This window comes from Lagopus leucura, unplaced genomic scaffold (assembly GCF_019238085.1).
Source record: "Lagopus leucura isolate 7727_CA_CO unplaced genomic scaffold, USGS_WTPT01 Super-Scaffold_100008, whole genome shotgun sequence".
Classification (NCBI taxonomy): domain Eukaryota; kingdom Metazoa; phylum Chordata; class Aves; order Galliformes; family Phasianidae; genus Lagopus; species Lagopus leucura.
The window spans coordinates 34,355,386-34,375,574 of NW_024962265.1; the positions used below are offsets into that span (position 1 = coordinate 34,355,386).

The 20,189-nt window shown below is 45.5% G+C and overlaps 2 protein-coding genes across 4 annotated transcripts in view; both read left to right on the forward strand.

Annotated features, from left to right (window-relative positions):
* Positions 1-1,920, forward strand: part of CNOT2 (CCR4-NOT transcription complex subunit 2) — a 93,903-nt gene extending 91,983 nt beyond the window's left edge. For all 3 annotated transcript variants that reach the window (XM_042872544.1, XM_042872545.1, XM_042872543.1), the window contains one exon: positions 785-1,920. In XM_042872544.1, coding sequence (XP_042728478.1) covers positions 785-871 — 87 coding nt within the window. In that variant the 3' untranslated portion in view covers positions 872-1,920. The remainder of the gene's footprint in view (positions 1-784) is intronic.
* A 6,490-nt stretch (positions 1,921-8,410) lies between these two features.
* On the forward strand, positions 8,411-19,936 carry KCNMB4 (potassium calcium-activated channel subfamily M regulatory beta subunit 4). The gene is made up of 3 exons (XM_042872790.1): positions 8,411-8,749; positions 14,145-14,272; positions 19,355-19,936. Exons 1-3 carry the CDS (start codon positions 8,411-8,413, stop codon positions 19,521-19,523), a joined length of 636 nt encoding a protein of 211 aa, XP_042728724.1. The 3' UTR covers positions 19,524-19,936.
* Positions 19,937-20,189: the final 253 nt, after the last annotated feature.

Below are 20,189 nucleotides of genomic sequence, written 5' to 3' on the forward strand. Positions count from 1 at the left end.
AGTCAGGTGGTTGTGCCAGTGAGACAGTGAAGCTGCTTGTTTATGCATCAGTTCCTTGTGTAGCATCTGAGTACATAGGCAAAGATTTTTATTCTGAATGGTTGTTTATAAAACACCAGGCAAATTTCTTGTGAGAGATGTTTTCAAAGAAGGATGTAATATGAAGGATCTCAGGACATACACAAGGATTTGGATAAATCTGCAGCTTAAATTGGAATGTGAGACGTGATAGATTATTTTTCTTCAGTTCTGGCTTACCTAGGTTTCAGTAGAGTGTGTCTAGCAATTTTGTCATGTTCCCCATTGTTGTGCTAAGGTGTAACCTAGCTAGTTTAACTTAAGACTGGGCCTATGAGAATACCCCCAAAATATCTCAAAACTTCAGATCATACAGAATAAGTCTCTGTACATCTGAATTGTTGAAAGACAGGAACCTTTATTCATAACGCAATCATGGCATGAGCTGATTTGTGAGTGTGTGGTGTACATATTGTATAATTGAGATCATAACAAGAGTTCTGAGAGTAAAGTACCATTTAAAAAAAAGTGGTGGGGAACCCACACGTTCCAGATGTAGTGGCTCAGGATATTGGCTTTTTTGTAATTAAAATACAGAACCCAAGATAGTGAAATTGCGTGGTTTTGCCTCAAGATAGACTAAGACTTGATCTCTTTTGTATTTGTGCTTTTCAAATATGGCATGTGGATAACACTTTTCAGCAGTTAAATGGCACATAGTTTTATTTGGCTTTGTCTTTTTTGTTTGTTTCTTTTTTGATTGTAGGAGTTCCATCTGGAATATGACAAATTAGAAGAAAGGCCTCATCTGCCATCAACCTTCAACTACAACCCTGCTCAGCAAGCCTTCTAAAGACTTCCCTTTTCTTGGGGTATGGCTGTCTCAGCACAATACTCAACATAACTGCAGAACTGATGTGGCTCAGGCATCCTGGTTTTAATTCCTTGAGGATCTGGCAATTGGCTCATGCGAAGGGTCACCATTTGAGGTCCTGCCTTACTAATTATGTGCTGCCCAACAACTAAATTTGTAATTGTTTTTCTTTAGTTTGAGCAGGGTCTGAATTTTTGTTTTTGTTTTATTTTTGCCAGCAGACAAGCTTGGGTCTGTAAAGACAAGCGAGTACACTGACAAAAGTTTACCACTTAGTTTTCCAAAATGTAAAAAGACAAAAAATAAGAAAAAAGACAAAAAATTAGACAACAAAATTTGCATTGTTCATTGTAGCACTATTGGTAATAAAAAATGTTTGTGCATTTTTATGTGAAGATCCTTCTCGTATTTCATTTGGAAAGATGAGCAAGGTTTGCTTCCTTCATTTTACTTCCCCTTCTGTTTTTGAAAGGCAGTTTTCGCCAAGCTTAATGCAAGAATATCTGACTGTTTAGAAGAAAGATATTGCCACAGTCTCTGGTTAGTTTCCAGAGTTGTGTATTACTGAGCTTCATCTTTCCAGAATGAGCAAAACACTGTCCAGTCTTTGTTACGATTTTGTAATAAATGTGTACATTTTTTTTAAATTTTTGGACATCACATGAATAAAGGTATGTATGTACGAATGTGTATATATTATATATATGACATCTATTTTGGAAAATGTTTGCCCTGCTGTACCTCATTTTTAGGAGGTGTGCATGGATGCAATATATGAAAACGGGACATTCTGGAACTGCTGGTCAGGGGACTACTTTGTCGCCCTGTGCACTAAAGGGCCAGATTTTCAGCAGCCAAGGACATCCATACCCAAGTGAATGTGATGGGACTTAAGTGAACTGAGACAATTCACTCTGGCTGTTTGAACAGCAGCGTTTCATAGGAAGAGAAAAAAAAGATCAATCTTGTATTTTCTGACCACATAAAGGCTTCTTCTCTTTGTAATAAAGTAGAAAAGCTCTCCTCACTGCAGTGTTGACTTTGATTTGAGATTGTGAAATTATTTCTTCAACAATGAATAATGGAAAAAAAATTGAAGTATTAAAACTATCAAGCTGTACAGTGGTTAAGGCACTTGAAGAGTCTTTTTGCTGCTGACAAGTAATTTTATAACAGAGATTTGCATTCTTTTCCACAGTAGGCCAAAATGTTTGGTCATCTTGCTTTGAAACCTTTTCTTTTTTGTTTTGTTTAAAGAGGAAAAAAAAAAAAAAAGCACATCCTTCTTACACTGGGATTGGGTAACACTTCAATAGTTCACGTGATAAAAAGGTGCTTCATGAACTCGTCTCAGAAGGAAACCTTGTGATAAGCGTGGCTTCGAGTCGGTCGTAGCTTAGTCCCAAACTTGCCCACTTTAGGTAGGTATGCATTTCATTTGATGATCACTACTACTTGAACGTGCAGACTTGAACAAACATGAGTACAAACTGTTTGAAATACAACTGCTCTGTAGAGTGGAGGAAGAAAAACCTGAGCCATTGGAATAGTTTCCTTCCTCTTGATGCAACCAGAACTTCACACTGAGTTGCCTCTGGTAATAAAAAAGCATTTCAAAATACCTGAAATTATCAAAGCAGAAAAACAGTGTCCATTAATCCTTCTTATTTATGGTTTATTTTTATTTTTTAGGTTTTAACTTATTTTTTTATATAGTGCAAAATAGCTCCTTGGCATTTATTGAACTAAACTTGGAAATTGACCATTCATGATATTGTTGTTTTTTCTGTATCAGATATATCGTGGTTTTAGATTCTACACTTTTATGTGTAATTTAAGATGATAGACATAAAAAAACATAAGCCTACTAATTAACATCTTTTTATTACTACAGCATATTTAAATGAGGGATGTTTATAATGTGAATGATGACGAACACAGCTGAAAAATATGGTGGCTTTTTCTTAGAGTGGACACAAATTGAAATGTTAAAGAGGAGAATTTTCCAAAAGGTTACTGCTGTGATAAATGTTAGTTTTTTCTTTCTTTTTTAACTACCAGTCTGTTGTGACCATCACATTTTTTGCAGGCTTCCCATCAGATCCTATGAGTTCATTTCTTATGCTGTTGGTTGGTTTTTGTTTTTCTCTACATTGCCAGTCTTGTGGAAATGAATGCCAGGCGCGGTAAGGGGAGCAAGATGAATTACACTACAAGTCGTATCTCACTATCTAAATACCTGTGGTAGTTCAAACACAACTGAAAATGTAGGTTTTCCAACAGGTTACTGTGATGATGCTGTTGCATTCAGCCGTGCCGTGCCTCAGACATGCAAGGCACGTGAGTCTAGCAAATTTCTCAGCTGCTGGTGAGGAACGGATGATTTGTTCTTCCCAGGGGGAATAACAAGCATCTTCTCCTTCATATTCCATGCAATTAAATATGTATACACGGAAACTTAAAGTCTTTAATTTCACGTTGTGCCCTGGGTGGAAGCAGGAGAGACGGTTTTATATATAAAACAAGGAAGTGCATTGTAGCCCAATACCACATGGATTGATCAGAATGCTGCTTTTTTTTCTGAAAGGAAGAAAACCTGAAACCTCATTTATACTTGTAGCAAACTGGTTACTGAATTGGAGATCTTTAAAACCAACAGCGAAGCTCTGAGGCTTTTCTTGCATCTCTTTCATTATTGCTATAAATAAATGAGAAAGTATAGAATACTACTTAATAAAAAAACAATTTACTTGTGGTGCTTTTCTCCCATAATTACAATGTTGTACAACATGCAAGGTAAGTTCTGAGAAATAAACCGGCATTCTTGGAAACAACCAGAACGGCTCCGATTTTTGGCCTGTGAAACCAGTTGCTCATCTCTGCTCAGTGTATGTTGTTTGTAACTATTTCTTGAATCATGAAATAGCTCCATTTTATTTGGAAATCCGCTCCCCTGGATTTCCAGGGCTGTGAAAGTGGCTTTCACCAACTGGATCCGCTGTAGTATTGCAGTGATCGCCGACCGCTGCTTTATTTTGCAGTTGTCACTCAGCCTGCCCTGCCTTATGGGGCCATCTGAGGGTGCAGGGCGTCCCAGAGGAAGGAGGTAAGCACGGGCCACCTGCGTGTTTGAAAGTAACCAAAGAAGCACTCAGGGCTTAATCTCTGCTTTAGTATCTTGTGCCACGTGTGCTTAAGTACCTTCAGGTGCTAGATTAGTCTAATTGAATCCACAAATAATCCAGGGAATCCTGTAGATGCTCACATGTCTTAAACTATTTTGCACGTGACTGTGGCTCCATTAATTAGTGTTAGCTGGAAGCGTGCTGGCATTCACTGCTGACCACACCATTGCTTGTGTGTGTAGAATGCAGGTTTGTATCGTTCTGCTGTGAGCGATGTTTGAAATCCCCTCTGTCCCAAAACAGTATTGTTTGTATCTTTCCATTTTAGATTCCATGAAAAAGAGAATCTACACAAAGTCAGATACAGCACTTGTGTATTGTAGTCAGACATGAAATTGTCTTGGGGAATGCTTGCAGTGTGATGGCAGGCTCTTTCCACAACCCGTAAGAGACCAGAACCCATCTTTGGTCTGCCCTGAGCAGTGCTGGAAGGCAGGGCGGTCTGTGTGATACTCTGCTCAATCCTGTGTGCTGTAGAGGTGGCAGTAGCTCTTGGGGAAGGTATTTGGCTTCTGAATGGCAGTGCTTTAAAGATATTTATTGCCTAAAAGGAACACTGAAAAAAAACCCACATATTTAAAGTGAATTCCCCATAATTTGATTGAAGGGCTGGATGCTGAGTGGAGCAAAGGAAGAGAACTTGGTTTCTCTCCACACTGCTAAGAGCTTCCAAGAGCACAGGTGGGATCTGAATTGTGAGGCAGTCGCACAGTGCTGTAAGTTATGAACTATAACAGCTGCTTGTGGTAACACAAGATTTCTGAGTATGCTTACTTTTCATGTTTCTCTAAGCTTACTGCTGCCTAAAAGTTACACCAGTAGAATCTCAATTTTGGTGAAGGATGCAGATCAGGCCGAGCAGCTAAGCTGGATTGGCAGCTGATGTTTTTGTGTAGCTCCAAAATTAAAGCACTGTAGCTGTTTTCATTTCTCCCCATCTCTTTTAGTAAACGTGTGCTCTCATTTCTGCAAATCTGAGATCTAGTATATTCAAAAGGCCAGAGGAAACGCAGCTAGGCAAGTAATTTTGAAACTGTGGTTTGAATTACCTCAGTAATTTACCACTTAAAACCAGTTCACTATTTCAGTTGAAAGTAATGTTAAAACACACTGAATGATGGTTTTGGACAATACTGATTCAAGACAGTGCAGAATTAGCAGCGTTAATCAGTATTCTTGCATCTTGCTTTCTGAGATGCTTTCTCTTGCAGTTCATGCTGCCATGTTAGTATTAACACAGCAGTACTGTATGTAGGTGTGTGTCACAGCTTCCTGCAGAAAGACTTCTCTCAGCAACCTCTGGTTTAACCAACGTGGCCCTGCACCGCAGTGCAGCACAGCACCAAACGGGCTGATTTTCACTGTTGTCTGCACCATCCTACATTGCCTGTCAGACATTCCTGATCAGGAGCAAGGGGAAGTGTCCTGGAGCTGCTATTTCTCATGCAGACCTTGGAGAATTTTTTGCAACCCCCTCAGTTTTTCTCTAAAACTGTTTTTGGGCAGAGGATTTCTTTTGTTTTGCTGGTGTATTTTCACTGCCCCAGTTTGTGTTTCTAGCAGCCAGCTGTCACCTGCCCTTTGAAGCCCGGTTTACTTCCTGCTGGGTGTTACAGCACTGGTTTCAAAAAGGCTTTTTTTTTTTTATTGTATACGTGCATATATGTGTGTATATATATGGGTTATTCGAAAAGGCTGTTTGCTATTGCTGAGACTCTGCAAGAGCTCCCTCGTGGCCATCACAGGCTTTTGAAGGAAATGCATGAGGCCTCACAAGGCTCCAGTCCGTCCCTTCTCAATACATCACGGCTGTGGAGAGCCAGCCTGTCCTGTCACTTGTGCCATTCAGGCGGGCCGTCTGCTGCAAGGGAGGCCTGCAGAGCTCTGCCCAGTCCCAAACAGCACCCAGATGGCAGCATCCCTTCTGTACCACAGAACAGGTATGTGATCAGCGAGTGGGCACCACACAGCTGGCGGCAGGTGAAGCTCTCATGTAGGCTGCAGGGCAAGGAAGGGACCCCAGGGCCTGAGTAGGACAGTTGGGTTCCATTGCACAGGTGCTAGCCTTCCATGCTGACTGCCCAGGCTTCTCTGCCCCAGGCTGTGTTCGCAGTGGCAGCGTGCCTGGCTGTGGCCTCCTGCAGTGACAGCCAGGCCTTGGTACCCAGCTTCATTTTCCTGCAATCTGGGCATTAGCAGTCATTTCTCATCCAATTGACCAGAGCAGGCGTGTAGTACTGGCTTAGTACTAACAAAAATAATTGTGCAGAACTTCAAAAACAACACGTGGTTATCTGGTAAACATTAGCCTCCAATTCCAGGCAAAATACAGCCCCACCATCTGCTCGGATTCCAGCACAGGGTTTGGTGAATGAAGGAAAGCCAGCTCTCAAAGTTGTGGTGTTGCCCACAGAGCTGTTTGCCTGTTTTTGGCTGATAGCACTTTATGTGCAGGGCCTGGGCGAGAACAAACCAACTCATAAAGCCGCAGAGCCTGCATGGGGTGAGCCAGGTTGCCCAGCAAAAGGTGGGGATAGTCGGGAACCGTGGCTGGAGCCCTCCTTCAGGAGCACGGATTTTACAGCAGGTAATGTGTCTACCTACTAAAAATGTCCCTCCTGTAATAGGAAGGCTGTATGCTGAAAGCTTGGAGTCGGCGCGCCGTTCCAGAGAAACCTGGAGCACTGGGAGCGGCTGCGGTGGGGCTGCCATCCCGAGGCCCAGCGGCAGCACGCAGTGCAGCTGGGGACAGCGCTGGCATCCATTTGCATTCATGTCACAGCGCCGTGCCTAATGGCCCTCCTGCCAACCGCAGCTCAATATTCCATTTGGAGAACTTACGGAACAACTTTATTTTTTAAAAGTTTGGCGTCGCCGCTCTGCAGTGGGAAAGTGAAAAACGTGGCCAGAAGAAAGCGTTATTTCCCATATTTATTTTTCCATTTTTCTGTACCTTCTCGTCTGCTGTATCATCAGCAGCAGTTGTCACACTTTGTTCTGTGATGAAGACTGCGGAATAAAAATGTGAGAGCAGCTCATTGTACTTTGGCACTGCGGTAGCTGCCACAGCCAGTAATGCTGGGTAACGACCAAATTTATTTGCGAGAGGTGCATTTCCTTGCATCTGAACAGGGCACGTCTGAGGGCTACCTTTTAAAGACTGACACCTTCCTGCTCAAAGCAATCCCTGCCTCCCGGCCACCGTCTGGCCGGCCTGTGGTCTGCAGATAACAACCAGTCAGGCTGTTCTGGTGCTGCACTGGGGTCTCAGACACGGCCTTAGAGGAAAAGAAGGGCCTGCCCCAGTCCAGGCATCACACCTTGCACATTGCATGGCACTAAGCTGCGGCAGCCTCCCCGCAGCAAATCTCCCCGAGGCAGATAATCCCACGGCAAGCTGTCCCTTCCGCCCCCAAACAGACCTGAATTAGGTCAGCTGGGTTGATATATTCTCATTTTGTTTAATACATTTTTTTTTCCCCCCAATTGATACTAACGGGATTTATTTTGGTTGGTTTATTTTATTTTTATATACATATATCTTTAAATTTAATTTTTAATTTCTATTTTGCCATTCATTTAAAACCAATTTGATTTATTTTTTATTTTTCCTTTTTCTTCTCTTTGTTGCCTCTCTTTGCTCTTTTCCCCCGTTTCTTTTTTTTTCTTTCTCTCTTTTTTCTTTTCTTACTTCTCCCTTCTTTTTCTTTCCCTCTTTTCCATTCTATCCCTCTTTTCTTTTTCTTTCTTTTTCTTCTTTCCTTTTTCTCCTTTTTTTCCTCCTCCTCTTTTCTTTCCATTTTTTCCTTTTTTCCCCCTCTTTATTTTTTCCTCTCTTTTTCTTTTATTTATTCCTTCCTTTTCCCCTATTTCTTTATTCCTTCTTTTCTTTTATTTTCCTTCCCTTCTCTTTTTTCCCTTTCTTTTCATTTTTCCTCGTTTCCCCTTTTTTCGCTTTCCTCTTTTTTTTTTTTTTTTTACCCTTTTCTTCTCTTTCTGCTGTTCTTCTTTCTTCCCTCTTTTCCTTCCACTTGTTTTCTCTTTTATTGTATCTTCTTTTCCTCTTCTTCTTTTCTTATCCTATTCACATGCTATTCTATTCGTGCTCGTATTACTTTTATTTCATTTTTTATTGACGTCGTCCTTCGCCGCCCCCTCACTCTCGACTGCACTTCTATTTCTTACCCGCTACCCGCTTATTTATTTATTTACCCGCCCGCCCCCCGGCCCCGAAGGAGGCGGGGAAGGGGGAGCGGCCGAGAGCGGAGCGGGCGAGGCGCGCCGATCCGCGGCCGATGGCAGCGGCTGCCCGTCGGCGAGCGGCAGGCGGGCGATGGCGCGGGGCCGGGCGGCTTACGAGTACACGGAGGCGGAGGACAAGAGCATGCGGCTGGGCTTCCTGCTCATCGCCGCCGGGCTGCTCTCGCTGTTGGGGTTGGGCTGCTGCTGGCTGCGCCCGGCGCTGCAGGAGCGGGGCGGCGGCGGCGCCGCCAACTGCACGGTGCTGGCGGTGCGGCAGCTGGGCGAGCGCTTCGCCTGCACCTTCTCGTGCGGGGCCGCCTGCCGGGGCACCGCCCGCTACCCCTGCCTGCAGGTGCTGGTGCGCACCTCCCGCTCCTCCGCGCCCGCGCTGCTGCACGAGGACGAGCGGCAGCTCCGCACCAACCCCAAGGTGAGCGCGGGGCGGGCCCCGCTCGGAGCCGCGCTTGGCGGGTGGGGACGGGGAGGCTGCGGGCGCCGAAGTGGAAGTTTCCTCGGTGCCGCTCAACTTCTGCACCAGCCCTGGTGGAAAAGTTGCAGCCTCCGGCCAGCCGGGACAGCGTTGTTCCTTCTTTCGGGGCGGACGCTCGTTTTGCCTTTTAATGCCGGGCGAGGAGGAGATGCGGTTAAATGGTTTCCAGAAGACCCCGCGTTTCCCACTCCGCGTCCCAGATGAGCTCGCGATCGGGTCCGCGGAGCCCCGCCGGGCTGGGCTCAGCGCTGGCAGCCGGCGCGCGTCCCGAGGCTGCCGCAGCGGTGCGGCTCCGTCCGTCGGGCTGCGCGGCCGGGCTCCAGGCGTCGCTTTTTGGCCCTCGGTGGCTTTGCGGGCGCGTAGCAGGCGTGGGTGAAAAGTCAGCGGAGCGGGAGGCGGGAGGGTAAATCTGACGGGGTTTGGGTTGAGTGGTTGGCACCGCTCGGCCGCGGTGAGGCTGCGGGGCTGGGGCTGTGGGAGCTCTGCAAACTTCTCCCTTCCCGACGTGCTGTTGCCCGTTGACTTCACGATCCCGCCTTCTCCCGCCCTTCTGGAAGCCTGACTGGAACTCGGAACCCCGTTTGGCCTCTCCGGTTTGGGCTGAACCAGGCTGACCAGCCGAGACCGAGCAGGAAGGATGTAGTTTTGATGTGATTGCGTTCTTTGGTTGAAACTGAGTTTAACTGAGCGGAAAAGAACATAGAAAGAAACCTTGTCCAACTATTTTTCCTTACCTATGCAATACCAATACAAAATGAGAATGAAAGTGCTTTAGGTCCCATTAGGGAAATGTATCCTCTTAAAGGAGATGGAGGATGTGTTCCGTGCTTTGGTTTCGTTCTCCTGGATTCAAGCCTGTCTGGCAGAGTGCTTACAGGCTTCTTCTTATTTGTGTCCTAAACTATTGCCGTCTTTGAGAGCTTTCAGGATTTGGTGCTAAAACAGATTGGACGTAACAACAGGCTGGGAATCTGCTGCGTTTCCTGATTAGGGCCCAGTGTGGATTTATGAGCAAGCACCTGTGGAGCCCTTTAACCCTTCCTGCCTGCCCTCCTCCTGTAGCACACCCATACATGTTAATGGAATGAAGCACACAGCATGCTGATCAGGTCCCAGGTAGGAGGGTAAAAAAAGCACGAACAGTTCTCTTTTGGAGGGTCTCGGTGTTCTCCATTCCATTTGGCTGCTTCTCCTCATGGGGTGGCTCTGTTGTTGTTGTTGTTAAAGCAGTAGTGTGACAAATGCATATTTTTTGTTGTAACACACAACTGTACCAAGCTGGCCACTAGCTGTGCCCCCCACAGAAACATCCCCCATCCTTCAGATGAAAACTACTTTCTGTAGTAGAGTGGGCTGGTATATAAATGCATCTGTCTGTCTTTGTGAGCTCCAGCTGCAAGAAAAGACTTTTTTTTTTCCTCCTGCTTCCTGGGATGATTGCATTGCTCTATGGCCCAGGATTCATTTTGGCTCTTAAAAGATTATGTAGCTGGGTCAGAGTTAATCCAGGAATGTATATATGAAGCACTGCACGCGATTACATTTTGCTTTGAGAGATTTGTGGATTTCCTTTTTTTTTTTTTTTGTCTCAGAAGAAGAAATCTCAGCAGAGAGGCGGTAGCCTTTCTTCAGCTGCTTTGATAGCAATAATCATCTCTGAGATAAGGCTTAAGGGGGATTAATTGAGAAGTCAGTTTGTCGCTGACATCCTGGCCGTGGAGCGAGACGTCTTCCACAGAGCTTGTGCCAGCACACACAGCAGCGATGGGCTGGGCTGTGGGTTCAGCTAGGCAGTATGATGCAGGATCTGCTGTCCTGCTTTCGGACTTCTCCTTACAGTCAAGCACTGTTCTGGAAGATCATGCTGCTCGGTGCTGCTGAGAGGATGTGGGACAGGTCTAGAGCCTGGGGATGTAATTTTCAGTGCTTATGCACCTCTGCTCCTTGCTAGCAAAGACGATCAGAGCAGCCCTTCCTTACTCTCAGGCCATGAAGACAACCCGGAAATGTGAGGGAATGCTTGCACAACACGTTTGGAGAAACTCATCAGGAATCAAACTCTTAGTGTAAAAGGTGTGTTGTACTTTTCCAGTGATACTTACCAAGAGCATATTTATACAAGCAAAGCTAAACAGGGACTAGTTATCATCTAACTTTTAAGACAGAGAGGTGGAACTGGGAGGACATGATGTCTGCTTCATGCCAGCACAGCAGTTTGGTGATGGGGTTGGGATTCCTCCGGGGATGCTCCGATGGGCTTGAGTCATTGGGCCCCCAGCTGGCTTCAAGAGCTGGGGTAGATGAGTGGTCTGGTGCTGGCACAGCTCCCACTGGGGACACTGGGTGGGAGTAGGGACTTTGCCAGGCACGTGATCTCATCCACTTGCTGTTGTCCTCAACCTGATTCCATTTCACCACAAGCTTCCCAAACTGAGATGCCAGGCTGTCTGCCATCCTCAGCAAACAGGACATGCTGCAATTTGCCGTTTGCCAGGAAGACAGTCCTTAATGAGGCTCTTGGAGTCTGAGGCCAGAGGTTTGCTCCTTCTTTTGCTGTCAGTTTGTCTTTAACTTGCTTCTGCTTTGGGCCCTAGCATCTGTTTGTGCTTGAGATTTTCTTGGCCTCTTCATGCAGGCAATATCTTCTAGGATTGAGACAACTCTCTTCAGGGCTTACCAGGTCTGACTTCTTTTTATAAAAATGTTACTGATTTAGGCAAGAACTGATCTTTGAAAGTATGAAATGCAACCTGGAAGCTAAACCAGGACTCATGCCTCTGCCTCTCCTCCATTATGTGCTCCAGCGAAGCATTCAAAACAGCCAGGAGTCTTTTCAGGCATCTGCAGAGACGCTGGTGGGGGAGCATCACACTAGACACAAAGCTCACTAAAACAGTGGTGTGAAGTTGTATTAGCTGCTCTCTGACACTTTTACTGAATTGAATCCTGAGTCATCTATCCAAACAGCAGCTTTGACTGAAGAGTGAATATTATTAACTTAGTACTGATTTTGAGCTGCGTAATTGAGACTGCATTTAAATTGCATAATAATGTTATTGTTGCTGTGATATAGTGTAGGAGGTGCACCATGTACTGATGGATCCTATGAAAAGCTCTCCACATCATTAGGTTTATTCTGAATGTCTAATCTTAAGTGCTGTTCTCCAACTTCTTTGTAACTGGCTTAAGAAAAAACATCAAAGTATTATAGGGTGGGACCCTTCCACTGAAAATGGATGTCACTTCTTGGGCTGCAATTAAGTGCAAGGCATCCTAGCCTGCTTTCAGACACTTGCCATTTAGTTGTATTTTGATGGTAGGATTTCACACTGTGTATTGCGGGGGAGGACTGCAGAATTAACCTTTCAGAAACTGCCTGTTGCCAAAGCTGGAGGTTATCCCAGGTTCACCTACCAGCTCATGGCTGTGGAAGTTGCCAGATTATTCTCCCCTTCTATCCTCATGCTGACAGTGCTTTGGAGGGCGATGCAGCTGATCAAGTGAAGTGCCCAACAAGTGTGCTTGGGAGGCTGAAAAAAGAAAGCTTCACCACCTACGTGGGTCGGAAGGAGCCAAAATGAACACTAGGTTAGTGAGAACTATTGATGGCGCACCGAGGAAGAAAACAAGCTCCAGTGTCTGTGCAGCAGGTGATAAATACAGTTTGGGGTTGGACCTAAGCTGTTGCCCACTGCTCAGGGCCTTTACTGGGTTGAGAAGATGTTTCAGGAGGACCCATAGGATTCATATGATGACAATTCTTCCTCAGGTAGGGGCCGGTCCTTTCTTTGAGATTGTCGTTTCTCAAGAGATTCAACCAATGAAGTCCCAGTGATTTATGACAAGTTTCCATGTGTTTCCTTTGTGTTTTTTTTCTCCATGAAGATACAGAGAGAAGAGACAGAAACAGATCTGGTGTGTTTTCAGATCAAGATAAAAGAATGGGAACTACTGTAAAAAAAAAACAAAACAAAATAAGACAAACAAACAAAACAAAACAAACAAAAACACAAGCAACAGAAAAGTCCTCTGTGATGAGTCTGCCCTCGGAGACTGCAACAGTTAGCTGCTTGTCCATTCTGATAGACTTCTCTTGGAGATCTCTGCAGTTGTTCTTAAGTATGAAATTCAGGATGGGGATAAAGAATATTTCACCAGATTGTGGAGCTTGTGACAGATTCACAAGTTATCTGGGGGACGTGGAAGGCCTTTGCAGGATCCAGAGAAAGTTTTACCAGCAAAGGTGGTCTTACTGCCCATGCCTTATGTTACCTGGGGATAAGTTCAGCTGTGTTACTCAGGTTGGTTCAACATCTCCTGTAATGATCTCTTGTTTGGTAATGACAGGAGGAATTCTGCCTGGACACTGATATTTCAATACTGCCACTGTTGGATTCAGTTTGTATTTTCTTGTTGAATTCCCTGTGGCTGGAAGGGAAGAGTGGTGTGCCAAAGGCAAACAGTCCTGGGCAGTCTGCTCTAGGCAACCCTGCTTGAGCAGGGAGGTTGGCTCCTATGGCCTCCAGAGGACCCTGCCAACCTCAGCCATCCATCCTGTGATTTTGTGAAAAACAAGACTTGGAAACAATGTATGAGTGTTGGGACTGACCCAGGGCTGAATCTCTGAAAGCCCAGTCTCGAGAGCTGTGACTGGGGAGAGACTGCCCTTGATCTCCTGGGGCTTTGAAGCAGATATCCAAAGCCAGGAGCCGGGATCTCGATGGCTGACTTCTCTGTGGTAGAAGCAGACACTGAACTGCTCTGCTAAGGTGAGCCTTTGAACTTTCTGTGCTGCTTTTTGCTCATGTTGTATTAAGTAGCATTGAAAGTCTTTTGTGCCAAAGAATATCAGCTAGATACCAGATATCTCATCATCTGGAATTTGCTGGAATATTTGATTGTTTCCATGTTCATCACGACAACAAAACAAGCCAAATACCCATAGGTGTTACATGGCAGGTTGGTTTGGTAACAGAACAAAACATGATACATTCAAGGAACATTTGGATTTTGTGTTGAGGGACATGGTTTAGTGAGTACACAGGTGGATGGTTGGACTGGATGATCTTGGAGGTCTTTTCTGACCTTGGTGATTCTGTGAGAAATCTTTGATATTGTTTCTGAAAGTTTCTGAATTCTTTTTCAATACCTGCAGGGTGCAACTAGCAAGTCAAGTGAACTTCAGCTTACTTACTGGTTTTCTTTCTTTGGAGCTTGTACTATTTTTTTCTCTGCCCATTTCAATAGTGTTGGCATTAAGAGAAAAATGTGGAGAAAGTGATGCCTGGTGTTCTCAAGCACAGAAGTAACTCTGTTTTGCTGCGTGTGTTGACAGTGTTCCTACATCCCTCCCTGTGCCAGAGATGATCAGGAGAACTCTGAGAATGTCACGTACAAGCAGAAATACTGGAAAGAGAAAGTGGGTTCACAGCCATTTACATGCTATTTTAACCAGCACTTGAGGTAAGTAATGTACGTTTGCATAGATGGAAGTGCTTATATATCTGTTTAGCAACTGTTCTCTTCGTTCTTTCTGCACAATATGTATGTACATACAAGTAGTGATGAGGCTTAATGCAAGGAGTTTTGTGCAAGACAGCTCTATTGGTGAAAAGCTACGTGGGAATGGAAAAGCATTTTTACCACTTGAGATAAAAATACAAAGCTCTAAGGAAAGTTCCCTTTAAATCATGCAGTATTGTGGCAAAAAGCATCCTTTTTAGTGCCTTGGTGGCAAATTGCTGGGTATTTAGTTCTTTACCTCAAGAACTAAATACGCTCTTGTGTTCATGAGGGGCTGGAAGAAAAAGAGAGACCAGTAAATAGTGCAAACTGACTCAGGAACTGTGTTCGTAGTGGATTAATAGGTCAGATACATTCAATAAATATTCACAGAACTTTCAGTTTTCACACATGCTTGGAAAGTAGACAGCTGTAACTCAAAGTATCACCGCTTCTGTTTTATTCTTCCTTTTACTCCTGATGCTGGTGTGACGTGCATGAACACAGGGTCACACATCTGGTCTCCTTCCTTCAGTTATCAGGAAAAGGGGGGAAGCACTCTTGCTCGCTTTGTTCTGGTGGTGATGTGAGGGCTGTGATGTGACAGTGCTGCGGGGGCTGGAACTGACTGCACCCACAGTGTGCAGCGTACTTGGAGGAATCTGAGAGAACGGCAGTGAAGGGGATGACAGGTCCATATAGATGAGGAAGTGGAAAGAAAATACTTCAGGTCTCCAGGTCAGCCAAGGTTTTGTGGGGCTTAGTTTCCAGTTGCAGAAGGATCTGGCATGGAGAACTGAAGCACGCTGGCAGACGCTGAGGGGCCTGACTCCTCTGGGCAGTCTGCTGGACACCTCAGGCCTTCAGGTTCCTCCTACTCTGGCTATGGCTGTCGTCCCCTCCCTGCTGAGACTGTAGGCCTAGTTTGCATGCCCAGGAGAACAATCTGTTGTCTCCAGCCAGCTTTTTGCTTGGGGGAACCACCTGTGCCTCGTAGCAAAATCTGGTTGTTTCTTATGGTAGGGGCTAAACACTGTCCAGAGCTTGCAGGTTGGGGTGTGTGCTAAGGACTAGTGACTCACGACCCCCTGTGCAGTGGTATCACACCTGGTCTGGCCCTTGCTGGGGGCAGCTTTGGTCCACAGGATGTGCCAAAAGGCTGCTTGGCCCTGCTGACCAGGAGCTGAGCAGTGGCTTTGGCTTCACCAGGCAGGGGATGCTCAGATCCTCTGCAGACGACATCGTGAATGGCATTCATCCGAGACAGCGGGTGAGATGCTTTGAAAGTTAGCTGTTAGTGACAGAGGACAGAAATGGGATCTTTAAGTCTCACTCAAAATAAATGCCTGACATATGCTGGGTGTTTGTCTCTGTCCTGTAGGGAGCTCAGGGCAATATGCCCAGGTGCAGACAGCCAGGTGGTGTCCTGGGCTGGGTGAGCTGATTCTCATGTCACATCTGCAGGCGAGGCTGAGGCAAAGTTATCAGAGGCTGTGTGCTGCTTAAGCTCTGCCATTTGTTCTGTGCAGCACTTGGGCAAGGCTTTTTTCCTTATATTTGCTGAGTCCTGTACCGTTAAATGATATTGCCAAATGTTATGGCTGCCTTGAAGTGCTACTTTTTTTTTGATTGTACAGCAATTTATATGCAGCAGAAGAAAGGCTCGCAGCCAGAGATACTTGAAGATAGTCTAGGCTGAAATGTGTACACCATCTATTTTCTTCTGGAGATAGGAATGAGCTTTGAAAGTTACGTTTTGCTGACTCTAAGGGCGCTTGCCTAGGTATACTTTTGGAGCTATGATAATTAAAGAGCTTGCCAAGCAGGAAAAATCGTACAAACAGAGGGAAAAATATGTTCACTTCAGGAAAGAAATGTGCAGATCTTTTGTCAGCATTTTTTGAACTGTGTGCTGCAGCAAACTGCTCCTTGTCATCTGCCTAAAACGTGTAGAATATAGTGGTAGGACCCCTAGATAGAGTAGTATTTGTAATATCAGTGGCTTTTTGAAAGGGTAGAATAAAATTCTAGAGAAATGAATTGGCATCATCTCCTCTTCATAAAATTTAATTTGGTAATGCTGTCAGAATTGTTACTGCGTGTGGAGCTCACTGTTGGGCATCTCCTGTAGGCTGGTGGGGCATGCTTCAATCAGTTTGAGAAGAAAGACGTGTGGACACGGTGCTAAGGGACGTGGTGTAGTGGTGGGACTTGATAGGTTATGTCCATGGTGGGACTCTATGATCTTGATGGTCTTTTCCAACCTAGACAATTCTGTGGCTAATTTCTTCAAGTTATAGATCTCATTGATACCAATCACAATGACAAAAAGTAATAAACAAAGATCTCCATCAGCTCAGAGCCCTCGATCTCATGCCATGCAGAGATAGACAAAGGAACATATGTCAATTTAAATGATATTATTGATCTTCAGCTCTAGGCTCATCCATTATAGCAAGAACATACTGTGATTGCTTTTCTGCAGAGTAGTTTATACCTCTCAATGTTGCTTGGTGCTGCACACAAATTCACATCAAATTTGAAGAGCAAATGGTAGTGACTAGTGAGTAGTGACCATCTGTATGGTGGTGAGCATACACTGTAGGCTATTTACCTGGGAATAATTCTCTGCAGAAGCCATGGGTGCTGTAACCACAGGGCTGCTCATCCATATAGGGTGGAATACAAATCTTGTTCTGCTTTGGTACAAACACAGTTCTCTTAATTAATTCCCTGCAGTTAGAAGACAGTGTTGCTATTTCCTATCCTTTCTTCCACTGTGTCATTCGTGGAGCTGTGCTCAGGCCAGGAGGCCAGGAAGGCTCTGCCCCTGCCTGTGGCATGCCAAGGCCTTGCAGCAACGGAAAAAGCACTAATGAGTGCTTGTTGTAATGAAGCTGAAGGCACTGAACCTTTGTGGGCAACGTGAGTGCGTGCAGATTGCATATATTTAAAGATGTAGGCAGACATCTTTGAATACAAAAAATGTATGTAAAATTTCCTTATCCCACACCGCCACTTCTGTGGCTTCTGCTGTGTCACAGAAATTCCACAGTGTAGTAAATACATGATAACGAAGGCATTTACATGCCTGTAGATTTTTGGTCCTGCATGACATTCTGGTAACCTCTGCAAGCAGTTCTCTGCATGATGTGTGGTAATTGCTCCATGGGGTGTGGTGGAGATCTGCTTCACTCAGTGCCCGTTCATCCAGGCAGCCCTGCTCAGGGGCAGAGAGGCTATGACCCTGAGCAAGACGTCCTCCTAAAAATTAATGCTGTTTTGCCTTTTACAACGAATGCAGATTTCTGCCTTCCTTGTCTGGGCAGTAAAAGGGGAAGTAATGCTTTCAGAGTTAAAGTTGAGATGTGTGTAGGTTTTCTTGGTTGTGTTGGTGGTGCTGTGCAATGTTTGCCACTGTAGGAGCAGTACCACATCTTTGCAGTGTGCATTGTCTGCAGAGATGCTGTGAGCAGTTAACAGGGAATTGTTTCTTACTTTCTATAAAGCATGACCCAAGGACTGCTGCTGCAACTACTGTTAATAGTAATATACAACTAAAACCAGCAATAATACTGAAACTCCACTAATTTCACACCTATTTTCCAAAAGAAAAGAGCTGCAGCCTCACCTGCAAATGAGGGTTGGAATCCATCACTGCAGTCACATCAGATATTTTCCTGAATCTCTTCAGATATAATTAAAAGGATATCTTGCTCTCCCCAGCCACGTTTTCTTTCTTTAATTGAATCCAATTTTCTAGTTTATTGGTGTGCCTTTTGTTTTTGAACTCTTTGTTTAGTATACACTTTTTTAAAAAAGCACAAACTTAAAATTCAGTGATTCTTGCAATTTTAGAGCAGAGACAACTCAGTGCTGTCTATTTATGGTCAATTAGCACTCTGTTAATCACAGGTCATGATACAATGAACAGAAGGTAAGCAGTACTGTGCCTCCCAGGAAATAATTTTTGTTTGGGTACTGCCATTAGGGTGGCATAGATGGTGAGTCTGTGCACACTGTGTTATTTTATTCAAATTGCAGTCTCCACATGTGCCTGATGATGTGTTTGGAGGATTTCAGCTGAGCAGACTTCACATCTCTGCTGTTGAATGCACCTGGATTTCTTTTGATCAATTTTTATGTAGCTGAGCGCCAGCTTTTATGTAGCCAAGCTGCTCATGATCACTGTTGGTGGCACAGAGATGCTGGTGTCTGCCAATATGCAGGCATCTTTAGTTTTTTGGTGCAGCAGGAGGGGGTTCTCTCTATTTCCCCTGGAAGGAGGTGGTTCCTCAGGGCTGCATTCTGGGTGGGATGGAGTTATTGTGGGAGAGGTGCTGCAGCCACTGCACCAGTGGCTGTTCCTGCCTGTGGCCGTGCTTAGTTCTTGGGGGCAGGAGAGAGAGCCCACTGCTGGTCTGACAGAGCTAGGACCAACGGTGTGTATTTTCCTAACTGGAAAAAGTTTGCTTGCTTCCTTTGCAGATGGTGTTCCAGCAGTCTGCCCGTATCTGGCTGGAGCTGGGAAAGCAGCCAGAAAGTGCAAATGCTATGAGACTGACTTAATGACTCTGTTAAGCTGCAGAGAAAGCAGGCAGAGCTAGGGCTGAGAACCTGCCTGCACGGGCCCACACCGTCTACCAGGCTCGTGGGAAGCAGGTGGGCACTGAGCTGTCAGACACTTGGCCTGGCTCAATTCCCACTGAATTCTCTGGAACACCTCCTCCTTGCTCCCCTCCTCTCTGCTCCCTTTGGGGACAGATATGTCAACCACGCGGCTGTCCTAGCTACCACTGCACAGCTTTGTGGGACAGGTCTTGGCCGGTCCCCATAGGACCTCTTGGGATGTGCTCAGGCCTTTCGCCGCTTCACCTGGAGCACAGCCAGGGCTCACAGCTGGGAGAGGAGCTGTAATCGCACCTGGAATTCCTCGTGCGATGTCTGAGGCCGTTTCAGTTAGAAGTATGCACGTAAGATGACTTTATTGCTTCCACACCATTCCATTGGCGCCGGGTGGGTTCACGCTCCTTCCCTTTGCAGGCCAGACGACGTCATGCTGAAGCGCACCCATGACGAGACCGTCCTCTTGCACTGCTTCCTCTGGCCGCTGGTCACCTTCCTGGTGGGCGTCCTCATCGTGGCGCTGACCGCCTGCGCCCGCAGCCTGGCTGCCAGGGCAGAGGCCATCCAGAGGAAGAAGCACTCGTAGCGGGGCTGCGGGGATGGAGGCCGCCAGGGAACCTCGTTCACGTGGGAAGGCTCAGAGCACTGTGAGGCTTGGCACCGCGCGTCCCGGCTGGTGGCAGAGCTGCTCCTGCCAGAGGGTTAATCTTGGGAGCCCGCTCTGCCCAGCACCAGCTAGCTGCTTCCTCTGCTGTGGCAGTAAATAATTACCTGCTACCAAATCTCCACACTGCACCAACACACTGTGCTCTGTCCGCCCTCACCGGCGGCTGCCCGGCTCATAGCGCTGTTGAGAGACAATTTCTGAAAATACTGACACGGCTCATTTATTCTCTGCAAAGTGATCTTTGCTATTGTTTAATATCGAATATTTAAAATATTTCCTTTATGATATAGACTGTATTTCCAAAGTAATAAAGTTTGGCTGTTTTGTTTTTACATCTTTGTTTTCTCTTTAAAAACAAACAAAAATGGTTATGACAGAGAATACCTCTCTGCTTACTATTTGTCACTGAGTAGAAAGCCTGCACTTTAAAACTCAAACTTTCACTTCTGTCCAGATGAAATCCATCATCACCACCTGCTCAGAGCAAGGAAATGTAAAAACCTCCCAGAAATATTTATCTGAAAAACAATCACTGGAAGAGGCAATGAATCAGGCTGGAAAAGGTACTGGATCTGACCTAATTGC

Coding starts and splice junctions, on each gene's coding strand:
- KCNMB4 (XM_042872790.1), top strand. CDS start 8,411: ATGGCGCGGGGCCGGGCGGCTTACGAGTACACGGAGGCGGAGGACAAG. Junction 8,750..14,144: donor AGCTCCGCACCAACCCCAAG/GTGAGCGCGGGG, acceptor GTGTGTTGACAG/TGTTCCTACATCCCTCCCTG. Junction 14,273..19,354: donor TATTTTAACCAGCACTTGAG/GTAAGTAATGTA, acceptor TTCCCTTTGCAG/GCCAGACGACGTCATGCTGA.